Source organism: Ornithorhynchus anatinus, chromosome 19 (assembly GCF_004115215.2).
Source record: "Ornithorhynchus anatinus isolate Pmale09 chromosome 19, mOrnAna1.pri.v4, whole genome shotgun sequence".
Lineage (NCBI taxonomy): Eukaryota > Metazoa > Chordata > Mammalia > Monotremata > Ornithorhynchidae > Ornithorhynchus > Ornithorhynchus anatinus.
The window spans coordinates 27,098,629-27,115,069 of record NC_041746.1 but is presented as its reverse complement, the minus strand read 5'-3'; the positions used below and the strand labels follow the sequence as shown (position 1 = coordinate 27,115,069).

The window sequence follows — 16,441 nt, the reverse complement described above, 5'->3', positions numbered from 1 at the left end:
AGACAGAAGATAAAACTAATCAGCCTGCAATTAGCCAGTCTATTTCTTTATGTTAAAAGCATAAGGAACACTACAAAGGAACTACTCCCCCTATATGTATATCATTTTTGCCTATCTACCTCATTGATTTGTAAGTGCCCGAAGAGCCTTGTACCCTCCCAAGCACTTAGGACAGGCTTTTGCACTCAAAAAATACTACCTGGGAGTTTTACTCAATGTGTCTTATAGTAACTTATGGACTAGTTACCAACAACATGGGGTAGTGGGTTCCTTAAATTTTTCTTTGACTACAACTGCATAGATTTTGTTAGTGATTCAATTACCATGGGACATTTTACAACTACTTTACTCATTTATAAATCTGGAAGCAGCAAGAATCTAACCCTCTGTGGCAAGAGGTTTTGAGAAAGGCTCATGAGCCACTGAACTACTGCTGGCATGCAAAGGCCTCCATCTTTCTGCACAATGGTAAATTAATTTGTTTTTCTATCAGTGGGTTCTTCCCACTAGAAATTTTAATGAGCCATATTCTGGATGGTAAAATGGCACATAGGTATGTTTAAATACGCCTGGATAGACTGTGCAATTGATTTTCAAGTTCCAAGGTGATTATCTACAAACTGAGGTTATCGTTTCTTCCAGATATTTTCTCGGCCACCTCCCGTGCAAGTGGGGAAAGCATGGAGACAGAGGGAAGGAGAGAGAGGAGACAGTGAGTTGCCCAAAATCTTTCCTGGACTATGATTGGGAGAAAACAGGGCTGGAACAGTCTTAGTTTAAACTAAGCCTGGAAAGAGTCTGGGCCAATATTAAGGAGAGTTTTTTTTACAACCTAGATTAATTTATATTAGTGGAAATTGTCAGGCCAGTTTTTGAGATATTAATATCAATATCCAAGTACGCAAGTAAGCAAGCTATCACAAGACAGATGAAAGCTTTAAAGCAGCATGGCCTAGTGGAAAGACACAGCGCCTGGGGATCAAAGGACCTGGGTTCTAATCCTGGGCTCTGCTGCTTGTTGGCCGTATGACCTTAGGCAAGTCACTTAACTTCTCTGTGCCTTGGTCACCTCATCTGTAAAATGGGGATTAAGACTGTGAACTCCACGTCGGATGGGGACTGAGTCCAAACTTAGTTTGCAGTACAGTGCCTGGCACATAGAAGCACTCAGCGAATACCATAATAAAAAATACATGGCAAAAGAAAAAAAACCCACAGTTTTACAGAAATCAGGGCAGACTATTTAAAATCACTTGGTTAAGAATTTTGTTTCCTTACAGATTCCAAGGGACAAATTAAAACTCGCAAAATCTTTAATAAGCTCTCAAACCCCACATCAAATCCATGTTGTTTAGATTCTCTTAAAACTACACTGGAATTACATATTGAAAATAAATTACCAGTGAGAAACCCATATGGTCAGCGAAAACACAACTTTTTAAAACTATCTTGCAGTTTAAAACCTCCACTTCAACCCTCCACTTCCAACCTCCAACCCTCCACTTCCTTTACTGAAAGAGCTTCATCTGTGTAATTTTACACTCTCTGACAGTCATGAGCTCCTGTGGCTGATCAATGCAAGAGCAGTAACATGAAATGATACCTGTTTTAGAGTGGAAAAAAATGTCCCCCTACCACCACCCCCAAAGTTTACAAATGACTTAAGACTACTCACCAATCTGTGATAGTCAGAAAAGGAAAAAAAAACCTTTGATAAGATCACATGTATAAACCAAGAAATGAAATGTGATTTTATTTAAGGCAATACTGGGCTACTTCACAAATCACCACCTCAAATATATACACCGCTCCACACTGCTAAATCTTCTATCACATTCACAACTCATTTGCCAATACCAAATGTTGTTTAAAATCTCCAATTTAGTAAATTCTATATATTCACATTTCCATTCTATTTTATGGACTCATAATAACTCTGTATCCAGTTAAAAGCAATGAAAAAAGTGTAGGAAACTATTAAAGGATCTGAGTTGACTACATATGAATACCATCCAAGACTACTGGATGTTTAATTTACAAACACGACTACGACGTCAGTGTTCATCCTATGAAATGTGGACCTTATTGAGTTTCTCTTGTAAATAAATCCTTTATGCAAAATAAACTGGATATGGCAGACTTATCTAGTTTTAGTTCAAAAACTTCTTAATTTAAAACACAAAGGACAATTTTAAAAACTTGATCACTTAGTTACAAATTAAAATTCCAAATATAAATGTGTCATTTAATAGTTTAGACTTACAGACTGCTGGTGCAGCACATGATTTACAATAATAAATATATACAAAAAAGGTATCTACAAATAAAGAAAACTGTTATACACGAGCAGTGACCTGGTGAAAGATACCAATCACAGACAATTCACAAAGATTTAGTTCATGGAAAGGACAATTCATTGATAGAAATTTGAGGTTCAGCTCGGCTATTTACAAAAACTGAAGCAATGATTCTCTTCCTCAAGTCCCATAGGGATAAAAACAAAAAAACTTTACATGACTAGTGCCATGATTTTTTTTCTCCAGGTTAAAAATCACTTCAACAAAAAGAATAATAAAAAAGCTTCACAATTACTAACATGCTGGATGGCTTCCTATTCAAAATAAAAAGGTATCTGTCAGATTTAGGGCACATTAATTATAAGTACTGCGATTCCCCATCCTCCCTACCCACTCTGATTTCTTTCGCCACTAAAAGATCTGGATCCTTCCAACGCACTTCCAGTTTTCTCAGCGTGACAGTTGGCTTCATTTCTTGAAGCTGTTTCAGCACAAGCTCAGTGCAGTCTTTGAGAGTTTTGTCTAAAACAATTTTTACATTGTCACTACACTGAAGTTGCGACGGATTGGCAAACTGTACATGGGTTTCGCTCTCAGGATACGGCCACAGGAGATTGCCCCCCACCAGAGAAGTCTTGTCACTGGATTTCCTGGAGTTTGAATGTGCTCCTTTTTTCGTTCCATCGCCCTGGCAATCCTTGTCGGTGCTTTTCTTCTGTTTTACAGCAGACTCTTCCAAAAATTTGAGGAACGATACTTCAAATCCCATTGGTTTAAATGAACTCCAGTCAAAACTGGAGGCCTGCTCCTCGGTGGTTTGAATCGCAACCGCCGTTTCTTCTTCCCGGTGCATGCTGCTTAGCTCAACAGCCAATATTTCCTCGGGTTTTTCCACTTTCCTCTTTTTATTCTGGGAGACATTCTTTTCTTTATTTGGTCTCTTCAAATTATTTGATTTCTGCTTTTCCGGGGGGCAGGTGTCGCTTTCCTGAAAGTCACAGTTTACGCTGGAGGAGGGTTTAGCAGGAGTCTCTGTGCTTGTGCTGTCTTCATTGATTAATTTGGTGATAAACAATTCTGTCAATTCATCCATTTCATCTTTCTCATCTTTCCCCAATTCCCTCCGCGGGATGGCGGCCGTACTTGAATCGTCACTGCTCTCTGACAAGCAGGTGTCCGATTCTTTCACATCGCTTTTCTTGTCAACCTCTTCTTGTTCAGAAGAGGTTTCTTTCACTTGCATGCTACAGCGTCTTTTGTAGACAATAAGAAGACTTCGATGTTGAGAGGTAAAGGCCTTGGACAATTTATGGCATTTATAATGCCTGATTATATTGCTTTCACTTGTAACCACGGAAGAACACCCCTTTATCATACAAGGATACTGAGTTACAAATCTGCTCGTACACTCAGACAAGGCATCATTTCTAGCTTTCAGGACATACACATGCTTCCCACGTTTTAGAGAAGGAGGCTTATTTTCCTGAATCTGCCCACTCTTCAAATTCTTGTTTTCCAAGTTCACGGTTTTCTTTCGTTTGGTTTTGGCGGGCCCCTTGCTTCCCTCTTTGCCAGACTTGCTGGGTTTTGGTCCCCGAGATTTGGCCTTGGATTTCTCTTGGTTTGCCTTGCTTGAAATGTTTTCCTGGCCCGGTGTCAATCTCCTGGGCCGAATTAGGTGAGCTTTATGCTTATCATTGTGTTTATTAAAAATGTGTCTTAAGAGGTTAGATCTAGTTGCATAAATCCGGTCACATCCTTCACAGTCACATTTGTAGACCCCGTCATCTTCGATTTTGCTTGGCCTCGTCTTAATAGCATGGTCTTTCTCGAGGTGAAGGACATAGTTTAAATACGACGTAAACGAAGATTTGCACTGCGGCTGATCGCACGGGAACCTTCCGACGTTCACGGGGTAGGTCAGGTTTCCGACATCCTCGGGAGTCATCTCGTGGAGTTTCATGTAGTGCTGTATCAGACTAGGAATCTCCTGAAAAATCCGAGAGCAGTCGCTCACCTGACACCGGAACTCTGACACATTTTGGGTGGCTGCTCTTTCCTCGCTCTCCCTGGTGGCTACGTTCTCCTCTTCAACCTCCGCCAAGAAAACAGGTAGATCGGACTTGTGTACAGCCTGGTAATGAAGAATCAAATTCTGCTGAATTGTAAAAGCCGCAAAGCAACCCTGATGGACACATCGATATGGTCTGTAGGGGCTGTATCTTGTTGGCAACTCGAGAGATTCGGGGACCGGTTTTCTGCGCTTCCTTTCCTCCTTTTCTTTTTTGTGCTTCCGGATTTTGCGAGCTTTGGGCTGAACGCTAGTCAGAGGAACCACATCAACTGGCTCTAAAGGAGCTGTAATGACTGGTGGAGGATTTTCCACTTTCTCAGGAAGTTTTTTTTCTGGAAGTGTTTTTTCCGGGACGACTGCCAAAATGTTTATGGCAACTTCTTTCTTCACCTCAGCTTCCTTAGCCGGCTGGGTCTGGCCTTGGTCTTCCACGGTCAGAGGCTGCTGCTTTTTGGCCTCCACGGCTCGAGGGGCTGCCGTTCCGTTTTCATTTTGAGACCTTCTTCCGTAAGGTCTTTTTATCTTTAATTTTACCATTTCTTCTGTTGTGAATTGGTGTACCGACTGACAATGGGCCCGGAGGTTCGAATTTCTCGTAAACGTTTTCGGACACGTAGCGACCACGCATTTGAAGGGAGCGTACTTCAGCTGATGCTTCTTGATTTCCATGATCATCTCTGCAGTATACTGATGCACTTTTCCATAGTGCTTAAATAGGGCATCTTTCGTCATGGCACTGTAATTACAGCCTTGATCTTGACAGACAAAAGGTTTATTGACTTTATCACTATACTGAATGTTACTACTTCCAGTTTCAGAAGTCGGCTGGGAAACAGTTGTACTTGGAGCTGGGACAACAGGAGCGGGAGTTAATGGTATTGCTCTATCCTCCACTGGTGGACTCTGGGGGGTACTGACCGGCGCTGGAATGGCTGTGTTGTTTTCCAAATTCAGTTTCTTCAAACCTTCCAAAATTTCTAAGACTTGAATATCATCTTTATGTGACGCCTCAGTTTGATGACAGATGCTGTTGGTAGGGGTGTCCCTAGCCTGTGACGGAAATTGAGAAACATCGGGTAATTTTGCGTTTAGTGCAGAGTTTATGGAAGGGGGCTGAATGGTAAAATGCATCTGTGAATTCTGGGGCGACCGGCTAATAACATCCTGGATTTCATTTTTTACCTCGCGAATTTGAGAATTCATAGCGGTCTTGATAATTTCAAGGGTCTTCTCGAAGTTGTGGATAACACTGTCGCTGCAATGCTGCAAATCAGAGTTAACTGGAGCACCGCATGAATTCAAAGACGTCATTTGGGAATCACCATTTTCAGTCTTTATAGGTAAAGGAGCTAATGCTGAATGGGACTCAAGATTTGCTTTGAAGGTTTCTTTGATACTGGCCATAAACAACTGATTGTCAACGTTATTCAACTTCTGTGTCAGATTTCCCACCAAAGCCTGAGGTTCACGGTTTGACATTAAGTTCGACTGAAGGCTATCTGCTGGCACCTGGGGATTTCCTTCAATGCCCTTGGCCATTAGCCCCATTGTGGTTAAATCGTTTGTTCCCAAAGTTTGAGATGTATTAGAGGCAGGCAATGGAGCAGCAGTTTTCCGCTTTCTCTTGGAAGCACTGCTCCCCTTTTTATTTAACTGACTAGATCCTGAATTCTGGGGACCACTTATAACTGAAACCCGTGAGCTCTGGGGCCCGGCAACAGAATTGGCAAAAGAATTGGAACACAAACCATTTTCAACAGTCTTTAGTAGTAACTGGTCTCCTGGAAAGACAGACACGTTGCTGCATTCGTCGATGGAAGGAGTTTTGGTGCTTAGTATCCTGTTTTGGTCTGTTAGCAGGGAGTTTGGGTGACACACAGTCTGTAACAATGGCGTTACTGCTGGATTGGGCATAACTGCTGTGTTTATTTGTGTCGAGCCAGTGACACGACTAGTTGGAACTATATGTGAAAGAATCTCTGTGCTCTCCAATGTACTGGGAATGCCAGCGGTTTCCAAGGCTTGCTTAATGATTTCACTCCCTTCTTCGTTCCCGCTGGCATTAAAGTTAGTTACACCCGTCTGAGGGAAGGAATTCTGCAAAAACGTAGATGGGCGGTTCTCAGCTGCAAGCAACTGAAGGAATGAAGTGTCTTTAAAGCACACTTCTGGACTGAAGGTAGATTGTTGTGGTTGCTGTAAGTTTATTGCATTTGATGAAAGTATCATACTGGCAAGAAGAGAAGGCTGTCCACTACTCTGCATAGCTTCTTGGGAGATTTCTGCTCCTTCAAGAGGCTTACAAGAGGACCGTTTGGACAAGTGTCCACCCAGTGACCTGGGATTAGTAAACACCCGAAAGCACCTGCTACAGATAAATTTACCATCCCTGATAATCGCTGGCCACTTTGCCCTTTTATTATGCTTTGGCTTCCTCTCTTTCCCATTCTGGCCCCACCCTCGGTCTTTCTTCACCTTTTCTGGAGCTGGAGGATGGGTGGTGGAGTCGCCGAAGCTGCTCGCACTGTTGACTTGTGAAGGAAAAACTGCATCTTCAACACTTTCCTCCTTTATGAAGGCAGAATTGGAGTTTCCCTCCATCTGGGAGGAAAAGTGATTGGTACTGTTTTCCAGCTGAGAGAAGACTGAATGAGCCCCACCATCTTCCGAGGAATGGAAAAGAGAAACGGAACCACTTTCGGCCGGCAGAGGGAGGAAAGGATCTGAACCACTGTCGATCCCGAGCGGCATAACCGTCTTGGCCAAATCCTCCAACTGGGATGGTAAAGTCGCATTAGACAGTGTTTCCACTTGGGGACACAGAACATTGCCCGGCTCACTCTTAACATGAGGTGATAACCCTGGATTTATGACACTTTCCACTGAAGGTAACATCGGATTGGACAAACCTTCCAAGTGGGTTGGAAAAAGGGGAGTGGAGACCTGTTGCAACTGGGCCGAACAAGGAGGACTCACACTGGTTTTGGTTTGTGGAATAAAAACGCCATTAGTGGAGCTGCCTACCTGGGAGGGCAAAAAATAGACCAGCTTCCCATCATTCGGCACATTGAAAACGCTGCTGGATTTCTGGCTTTTTTTGCTTTTGCGCTGCAGTTTAAACGCAGCGTAGTGATCAGGGTGGGCTGTTTTCATGTGCTTGCCAATACTCTGGGAAGAATTGTAGGTTCGAGTGCACCCCTCAACCTGGCAACTGAATTTCTGAATGGGAGCGGTTGGCTGGGGGGCAGGTGGAGCAGCTAAAGGATTGCTCAGGCCAGGCTGGGGCGGAGCAAATGGGATAGCTTCTAATGCCTTAAGCGGGACACTGTAGCGGTTAGGTGCGGCTCTGTTGGCCTCGGGCGGCTTGGATAGGGGCAGGTTGTTTCGAAAACCTGACTGACTTTGCAAAGTAAAAGTCATCATATTGCTAACTCGTCTCTCCAAGTTTTCGGGTGCCAGACCGTCTATTTTAAGAGTGTCTGAATTTACCAAGACATTTTCAACCCGCTGGGCCTGACTTAAGCCATCCCTTCCTTTTTTCTCCCGCAAGCCTGGAAGACTAGAATCGTTACAAACCATCTCGGCGACGCTGCCTAACCGTGTAGCTACCGCTGGACTGGAATCCGGCACCCTGTCAGCAGCAACTATCTTTCTCTGCTTCTCCAGGTTCTCCTGGACCCTCTGGCTGAGGGCGGGTACCTTGAAGTTGCTGGCCAGCACAGCTGCTTGGCTTGGCTCCAGCAGAGCCGTAACAGGGGTCTCCAAACCACCGGTTGTCAAAGTCTCAGTCTGCTTAAGCGTCGGGGCAGGAACTTTGGCTCGCTCCATGGCAACGGCTTCCATTTTGCTTTGCTCCCGAGAACGTCCTCCAGGGATGAAGGGGTCCCTGGAGCTGGTCTCAGAAGGAGGCAGGGGGTTCTCTTTCTTTCCATTCCCCTCGGCATTTTCGCCTGACTCTGAAGGCTGGACGGACTCGCCTGAGGAATTGGTTTGTCCCTCAAGAGGCAGTGCGTTTTCCGGAAGAGCGTTGTGATCGTCCAGGTGCTTTTCTAGCTCACTGTGAGAATGGTAAATCTTCCCACAGCCTGGAAATTTGCAGGTATATGTATTATAGTGTTGTGCTTCATGATCATAGAGCAAGTAGGCTTCTGAAAACACTCGACCGCACTTGGGAAACATACACTTTGCCCTAAAGACCTGATGCTCTTTTCTATGCGTTAACAGTTCAGCGTAACTATTGAAACCCGCCTTACATTTCATCTGTATACAGATATAGGGTTTGCTGCCACAGTGCATTTGTAAATGGTCATTGAGATGGGTTACGCTTACAAAATGCCGCCTACAGTACTGGCAAATTACTTTTTTGCTTTGCATTTCAAGAAAACGCTTAGCTTCCTCATTGTCCTTGTGCCCCTTGACGTGAGCGATCAAGTTTTTAAAGTATTTAAAACCTTTCTTACAGAACGTCACCGGGCAAGTGAATTCATTAATAGGGATCGGCTTTGGAACTGGGATCGCTTCTGGTTCATAAGATTTATCTTTGTCGTCATTTTCATCGTCTGAACCGTCGTTGTCATTAAATACGATAAAATCTGCCGAGTACAGGCTGTTCTTTTTTATGGGACGCTGTTCTTGCTTGGCTACAATGTTGGTCTTCTGGCTCTCAGGGGTGCTTGGTACCTTAGGAGGCCGCCCCAACCTTCTCAAAGGTTTCATGGCAGCCAGCCTTTCTTTGCTAGACTGCTTCACGTGGAGAGTCACGTGAGGAACAAAGGTTTCCTTAGAATGAAAGTTTTTAGCACAGATGGGACAACTGTAAATCCCATCTTTGAAATGTTTCTGTGCGTGCCTTACGATCCTATGGCCAAGAAATTCTTTGTCACAGAGCACGCAGTACTGCATGTAAGCCTGCCAGTTCCGAAACCTAGCTGATATGAAACCTCGCTCTCTCAATTTTTTTATTTCCCTCTTCTTCTCCTTTTCATCACGTATGTCCTTCAGAAGGCTTGAGGCTTCAGCAAAACACCCAGCAAGGCCGTTCACTGATGTTTCTTTTACCTCTTCTTGGTAGTCTTCCACTTTCTCATATACCTCACTGTCATTTAGCTCATCTATCGAAGACACGATAGACGCCTCCTCTCCCATTAAAGCCAGACACTGACGCTTTAAGGTTTTCCAGTCCCAGAACTCAGGATCAAAGGGCCACTGAGTTTTTAACACAAGCAAGAGCTCACAGCGCAATGAATTAGGTATTGGAAGATTTTCTTCATCATATTTTTGGTCAGGTTGGTTATATAGCATTTCAACAGCATAATAGGCATCCACTGTGGGCTCAAGAAGAAATTCGCTCAGTTGACATGCACGTTTAACCTCCAGATCGTCAGGCAGCAAGCAGGAAATGGTCTTGCAAATGGATATTTTTACTTCAGTGCTCTCAGTGGATTCCAAGCGGAGAGCTTTCACGCACAATTCAATGCAGGTTGCAAGTCCAGCGCCTTCGGTCTGAAAAGAGCCAGAAACAAATGGTATTTTAACTCAATGACGTAAGAAAACACAGCGTTTTGGAAATCTGCAGGACAGAGTGTATAGGGGAATTTGAATTCTGTAGCATGAGAAAAAAAGCTAACTATGCCAAGTCAGTTATGCATGATAAAATTTGGCTGCTTCTACTCTACTTCTTCACCCAAAGGTGAGGCCTTTACCAAATACAGTGGTGGTTTTCCACATGGCCTCAATGACAAATGTGCTTACCTCTTCTGCTAGACTGTAAGCTCCTCAACGGCAGGGATCATGCCAAAAAACTACTGAACCCCCTTCAGGAGCTCGGTGCAGGGCTCTCTCCAAAGCAGGTGTTCAAAAAATATTACTGACTGATTGAAAATGAGGCAAATAGAGTCTTTCCTTAAAGATCACTGATACCATTTAATAAAAATCTCATTTCCAGTAGGGCCGAAGGACCTGATCCTTTGAAAAAGGGCCTAATATAAGAAACTGGCCCTTAACTCACCTTCCTGGAAACCTGTCTAGGCTAAATGACTATTGTTTTGGGCACTTGGAAAACAAACAGCATTGTTTAGTCCAGGTTATTGTGGAACCGGCACCAAAATGAGGAAGATAAACTCTACTTCAAGATAATCTCATGCTCCATTTTCCTACAATCTTGACAACACCTTTATTATCCTTACCTCTGAATTAATAACTTTAATCAGGAAGAAAATGTGATAGACTGTTTTAGTTAACAGGGAAAGCTGACGACACCGCTCTAGGTACACTTGTACGGATGGCTCTACCCTCTGCTGCAATTTGCTCCAAAAGAGAGTGAGTTCCCTAAAAAAAAAAAAAAAAAAAAAAAAAAAAAAAAAAAAATCAATCAATAAAAATCAAGTTAGAGGAGGGCTGTAAGCAACAGGGATGATGCCAATCCAGTCATTGCTTTTGAAACTAATGTACAAATTGAGTTTTGATATTTGATGTGCAATTAGGGTTTTGTTAAAGTTGCACTGCAGTCTGGAGTCTGCTCGATTGGGAGAGTACTGGGCTGTGCCCAGAGCGACAGAGCAGATTTGGGGGCCTCTCCAATGGCTCGAGACTTGGAAGAAAACTGGAGCAGGAGCCTGGGGAACCTTTGGAAATTACTCCAGTTGCTCCTAATAAGAATAATAGTGGTATATTTGTTAAGCACCTAGTACCATGCCTGGCACAGAGTGAGCTTTAAATACCACAATTATTAATATTATTATTATTACTTCTAATGGAAATGAACTTTAGGCCAAGAAGTGCACTTACACACTGGGGTAGATACAAAATGATCAGGTTAGACACAGTCCCTGTCCCACAAGGGACTCAAAGTCTGAGGGGAAAGGAAACCAGGGGTGGAATCCCCATTTTACAGATGAGGAAACAGGCACAGAGAAGCTGAGTGACTTGCCCCAAATGACACAGCGGGCCAGTGGCAGAGCCAGGATTAGAACTCAGGTCCTCTGACTCCTAGGCCCGTGCTCTTTCCCCAAGGCCACCTGCTCCTGCCCCCCTAGGGAGCGAGTGTGGGTAGGAGAGGGTGCTGGGGGTTGTCTGGATCTCTGGAGCTCCTGCGGCGCTTTTTCCAATTTGCTTTGGGGCTGCAGGGTGCTCCAGGGACCCGGAAATCTCCCAGCACTCACCTCCGACCCACCTGTGCAGCAGGGAAGCAAGAAGAGCGACTAGAGTCTCTGGAGCTTCCGGGACACTGTTTCTGCCACTGCTAGTTCCCAAAGAAGCTCTCCACGGCAACCTAGAGAGTCAGATTTCAGGGAACAGAAAGTTGAGCTACAGGAATGACATTAGATTGTGAAGAGGGAGAGATGAATGACAACAGTGACTTTAAAAATCCTTAGAGTGCTCTGTACAAAATCCCCCCAAACGAACAAAAACCCTGGGAGGGAACGGCAGCCAATTTTTATGCCATAAATATCCCACCAGTTTCTGACAGTTCTATTAATTATCAATATCCTATGACTTTTTAACATGTGGAAGGTGAACCAACTCATGTGGGTTGATTTGATCAGCAGCACAGATTACCAGATCTAATAAAAGTTCTCAAAGGGAAATGGTGGCAATGCTTTCCACTCATTTGGTATGCTCCACAGAGGGAAGAACAAAGTAAAATACTAAAATGCTAAACCGATCATGAAGGTGAAGATATGTTTCCAAATGTGGGAGATGTGCTGTCTTCACTGACTAGACCAATTAATCCTTAAAGCCATGGGAAATTAGTGGTTTCAGTTAGTGATGTTCCAGACCTCAAAATTTCCTATCACCTCACATCCTCTTGAAAGAACATAGCCAGGTCTCTGAACATCTGGAGACAGTTTATTATACAAAGTTATTTTCCCTAACTGGAGTGTGGCAGCATTAGTGAAACAGAGCTGTCACGTGAAAGATAAGGGACTTGATTCCTGCAGATAAATAGCTGACACTGCATATGGTCATAAATAGCTTTTCCAGGGCTCTGCACACAGTGACAGACTGTTCATCAACAAATTTTTACCTACTACAACTTATGTGTTAGACGCTTACACTCTCTCCACACTGAACAAGCACAAAAGCTCTTCTGGGATAAAAAGGCATTATGAAGCCTTTGAATTAACAAAAGATTTCATAACACCCAATGCCAATACAGTATGAAAATGCCTGCAAATAAACTCTGAATTGCTAACACTCTTTAAAAGAATGATAAAAATGAGCACAATCATCCTACTAAGAAATTTTGTTGCAGTTCTTAAGAAGACTAAAGCAAAGCAACTGAAATTGCTTTACTCACCACGCACAATACATATCTCCTTGCTGTAGTTGCCGGGATAAAAATGCAGTGCATAGAACGAGAGCATTTTTTTCATCACCCTCAGATTCTAGGTTACAGATCATGTCTAGTGCATCTTTGCAGTCAACTTCTGAGATCTGAAATAAAAAAAGTACAAGTACACCAGTGAGATGTCATATCCAGACACAAAGAGTCAATTTGCTACTTTTTTGGGGGGGTCCGCCTAAGCGACTGATGCCTTCCCATGCTTGTTTTTGGAAGAAAGCTCCTCCAAAATGACTGCTCAGATAGAAACTCAATATCTAAATTAGAAATGACAAAGCAGACCAATAATTCTGGAAGTTAGAACTGTTCTTTTCACTATGATTAACTCAGAAGGGTCATGAAAGCTGTCTGGGCATCTAAGCCTAAAATTGCTACTATTATAACATGGATTAAGTACTTACCAGGTGGCAAGTCCTATATAAGTACCGATCGTATACAGTCCCCGTCCCACTCGAGGTTCACAATATACAAAATAGGGAGAGCAGGGATATTCTCTGTTCTTACAGATGAAGAAATAAACACAGAGAGGTTAAGTGACTTGCCCAAGATCACACAGCAGGCCAGTGACAGGCCTAGAATTAGAATTCACGTCTCCTGACTCCCAGATTTATGCTCTTTCCACCAGGCCATGTTAATCCAAAAGGGTGAATCTCTGAGTCCTGGGAATCAATTTGCAGCCTATTTCACTCCAGTTGCCAATAGCTCTCCACTGCCCTTTCTCACCGCCTTAGCATCCTACCCCCATTCCAGAGCTTTTCAATTGAGCCAGCGGGGATAACTTTTCACGGCAGCTAAAAGGGCTAGATAAACGGCACATGGATCTTCTTCAATCTCAGAAAGCATTAAGTGCTTCTTGGCACCTGGCCCTGACCAAAGCAAGTTTAGAAGATGTGGTCCTTGCCTTTAAGACGATCGGCAAACAGAAAAGATCACTCAGAAAAATGTACCAACAACAAAAATGTAAATGAAAGGGAGTGGCATGGGGATTACAAAAAGTACCTCAAGAATCTATCAATCAGATAATGTTATTTATTGAGTGCTTACTGTATGCAGAGCAGTGCAAAAAATGCTTGAGAGAGCACAGTAGCAGTTGGTCAGGAACCCATTTCTACCTTGCCCTTCCCAGACAAAATCTCACAAAGGTATAAACAGACACAACTCAGGCACAACCCTAACAGAAAGCCACAAAAGATGGGCTATAATGTCTGTCTCCTGCCCTAGACTATAAGCTCGTTGTGGGCAGGGAACATATTTAACAGCTCCGATATATTGTATCCTCCTAAGTGCTTAGTACAGTGCTCTGCACACAGTAAGTGTTCAAAGCCAATGATAATTAACGGGGAGGATTCTCTGGCAAGAGGTAAAAGAAAAGCAAATGAAGAATGGGAGAAGAAAAAGAGGACAATGAGGAGGAATTAAGAAAAAGGCATTCAAGATACCTTATTTTCCAAGCTCAATTACTCATTCAAGGAATACATTTCCCCAGTCTTAGCAAAAACAAAGTAGAAGAAAACAAGGAACAATGTTCCCTCCAGGGAAATGATGATTTAAATTCTGTAGCCTGTGATGTTTGCAAATAACAGAGGTCTGCAAAAACAACTAAAAGCCTTGAAAACAGACCAGCTCTGATTACTTCAGCTATCGTGTCCTCTATGGGTGTCTTAATCGGAGAATTTATCAACTGAACTAGCTGAAATAAGTGACAGGAAGACACAGTTTACACCGATGCATAGATATACGCCCACACGTGTGCTTATTTACATAAAAGCAACAATTGCCTCTCTAATAGAAAATGTGGAAACCAAAACCGTAAGTAATTAACGTGTGAAGAATATATGATAGCCTACTCAAAACAAAAAGCTACATAACTCCAACATTGTTTCATAGTTAAAAAGAGAATTCTAGTAAATTCTAGTAAAGAGAACCCACTCACCTCTTCCATTAACTTTTCATTTGGTGACAAGGTACAAAGACAGACAAGGTAGGTTTGCTTAAAACTGCCTTTTGCAGCAATCTTGGGGTGGTCAGAGCATACTTTTGCCAGGTTAGTTGCTTCATTTAACTGATTTGCTTTGATTAGATGCTTAATTCTCATATCCAACAGGATGGGACCCTCAAAGGCTAAAAATTCATTCACTTTGAAAAATAGGAAATAATAAATGATTAATAGAGAACAATATAGCCATTTACAGACAGTATCTCTAAGGAATTAAAAGAGAAGCTCACAGCATGAATATATTTGAAAATGAGCTATCATTCTTAATGTAGTACTATTGTAGTACCACTGAGATAACAGTATTCCTCATTAACTAGAAATCGTACTTAACTAAATGTTTACTATTAATTTGAAGGGGTCAGCATTATTCCATAAAAATTAAGGGACTGATACATTTACAGAAGCAAGCAAATAATTCTGGTCAAACCTAAACGCCAAGTATTTTAATTAGCAACTTCCACTGTCAATCACCATTTACACAATAATGATAATTTGAACGAATGATAGAAGCAATCACTGAAGCAATCACACATCCTCCACAAGTAGTTGGAAATACATCTTTACCAAAAATGCCTTCTAGTTATTTCTATTTCCATGACCAGAATGATTTTAATCACCCAAGGCATTTACCTTTATCCCTGTCCACTGGCTCCTGGCAAAGAATAGAAGACAGCACCGGGTTCTTCCACACTCCTGTTTCTTGAGCAAGAATAGACAAAAACTGCAATTCACAACTGCCATTCTCCAGAAGCTTTTCATGAGCTACCTGCAAGGAACATTAAACAAACAGCTCTAGAAGGATAGCATAGTTGAAAAAAGGCAGTTCTAAGGTAGAAAAGAATAGATATCTATTTAAATTAATGCTTCCAAAAATATCCAAATAACTTCGACCCCACCAATAAATTTCCACAGAAAAGATTCCTTTTAGCAGAATAAGAGATATTTGAAGGTCAAGAGACGATTTAAAGGCTCACAAAGCTGTTGCAAACCCCACTGAAATCACAATGGCTTTTCCTTCAAAGGTTCTTGAAGAACCTCATATTGTGGGAAAATCATGGTATAAGATATATGTAGTTGGCCCTTTGTATGAGAAGAAGACACCAGTGGCAGTGAAATCCACCTTATCAGGATGTCTGACTGAAAAGGTCAATGTAGGATCCAGCGTTCCAGCTGAACTATGTGCACAAAAAAGGCTGTCCTGTTCTGGTTATGATTTTTAATGTTTGCAGCACCTGGTGCTGTTTTCTGTCTTGCCACCTTGTCTCCCGTTCCTCATGGACTTTTGCTCGCTAAGAGCTACTCTTTTCTCAATACAGATAAGTCATGTCAACCTGCCCTTGGCGACTGATTCCCAGTTTTCAGATGGGATGCAACATGGTCTGAGGCTTAATTTTACTGCATGTTTTAGGAACCATAGATCCAATTAATTAATTAATTAATCGGAATTAATGGGTTGGGAGTATATGGCTTCAAGAATGCAACCACTAGTGACACTTTTCAATACAAACTTCTATATCAGTATTACATCCACCGCTACTATGGTGTTTTACACTCTTACCATTCATTATTTTGTGGGACAGAACAGTAAGGATGAAGGAGAGGCTGGGAAATCCAGCAGTGTCAATACCTTGACCAAAGCCATGCTAAAGTACACAACTGTTTCTTCCTACCCAGACTCTACTTGTGCCAACTTGTGGACTGTCTTACACCTTCGGCAGATTCTGCTATCA

At 42.5% G+C, this 16,441-nt stretch overlaps 1 protein-coding gene across 1 annotated transcript in view; it reads right to left on the bottom strand.

Annotated features, from left to right (window-relative positions):
- Positions 1 to 1,726: 1,726 nt before the first annotated feature.
- ZNF292 (zinc finger protein 292) overlaps positions 1,727 to 16,441 on the bottom strand; it is a 54,375-nt gene continuing 39,660 nt past the window's right edge. The window contains exons 4-8 of the mRNA XM_029047018.2: positions 15,342 to 15,477; positions 14,649 to 14,851; positions 12,671 to 12,807; positions 10,557 to 10,698; positions 1,727 to 9,873 (exon numbers count right to left, since the gene is read on the bottom strand). Of these exons, the coding sequence (XP_028902851.1) occupies positions 2,656 to 9,873; positions 10,557 to 10,698; positions 12,671 to 12,807; positions 14,649 to 14,851; positions 15,342 to 15,477 (7,836 nt within the window). The 3' untranslated portion in view covers positions 1,727 to 2,655. The remainder of the gene's footprint in view (positions 9,874 to 10,556; positions 10,699 to 12,670; positions 12,808 to 14,648; positions 14,852 to 15,341; positions 15,478 to 16,441) is intronic.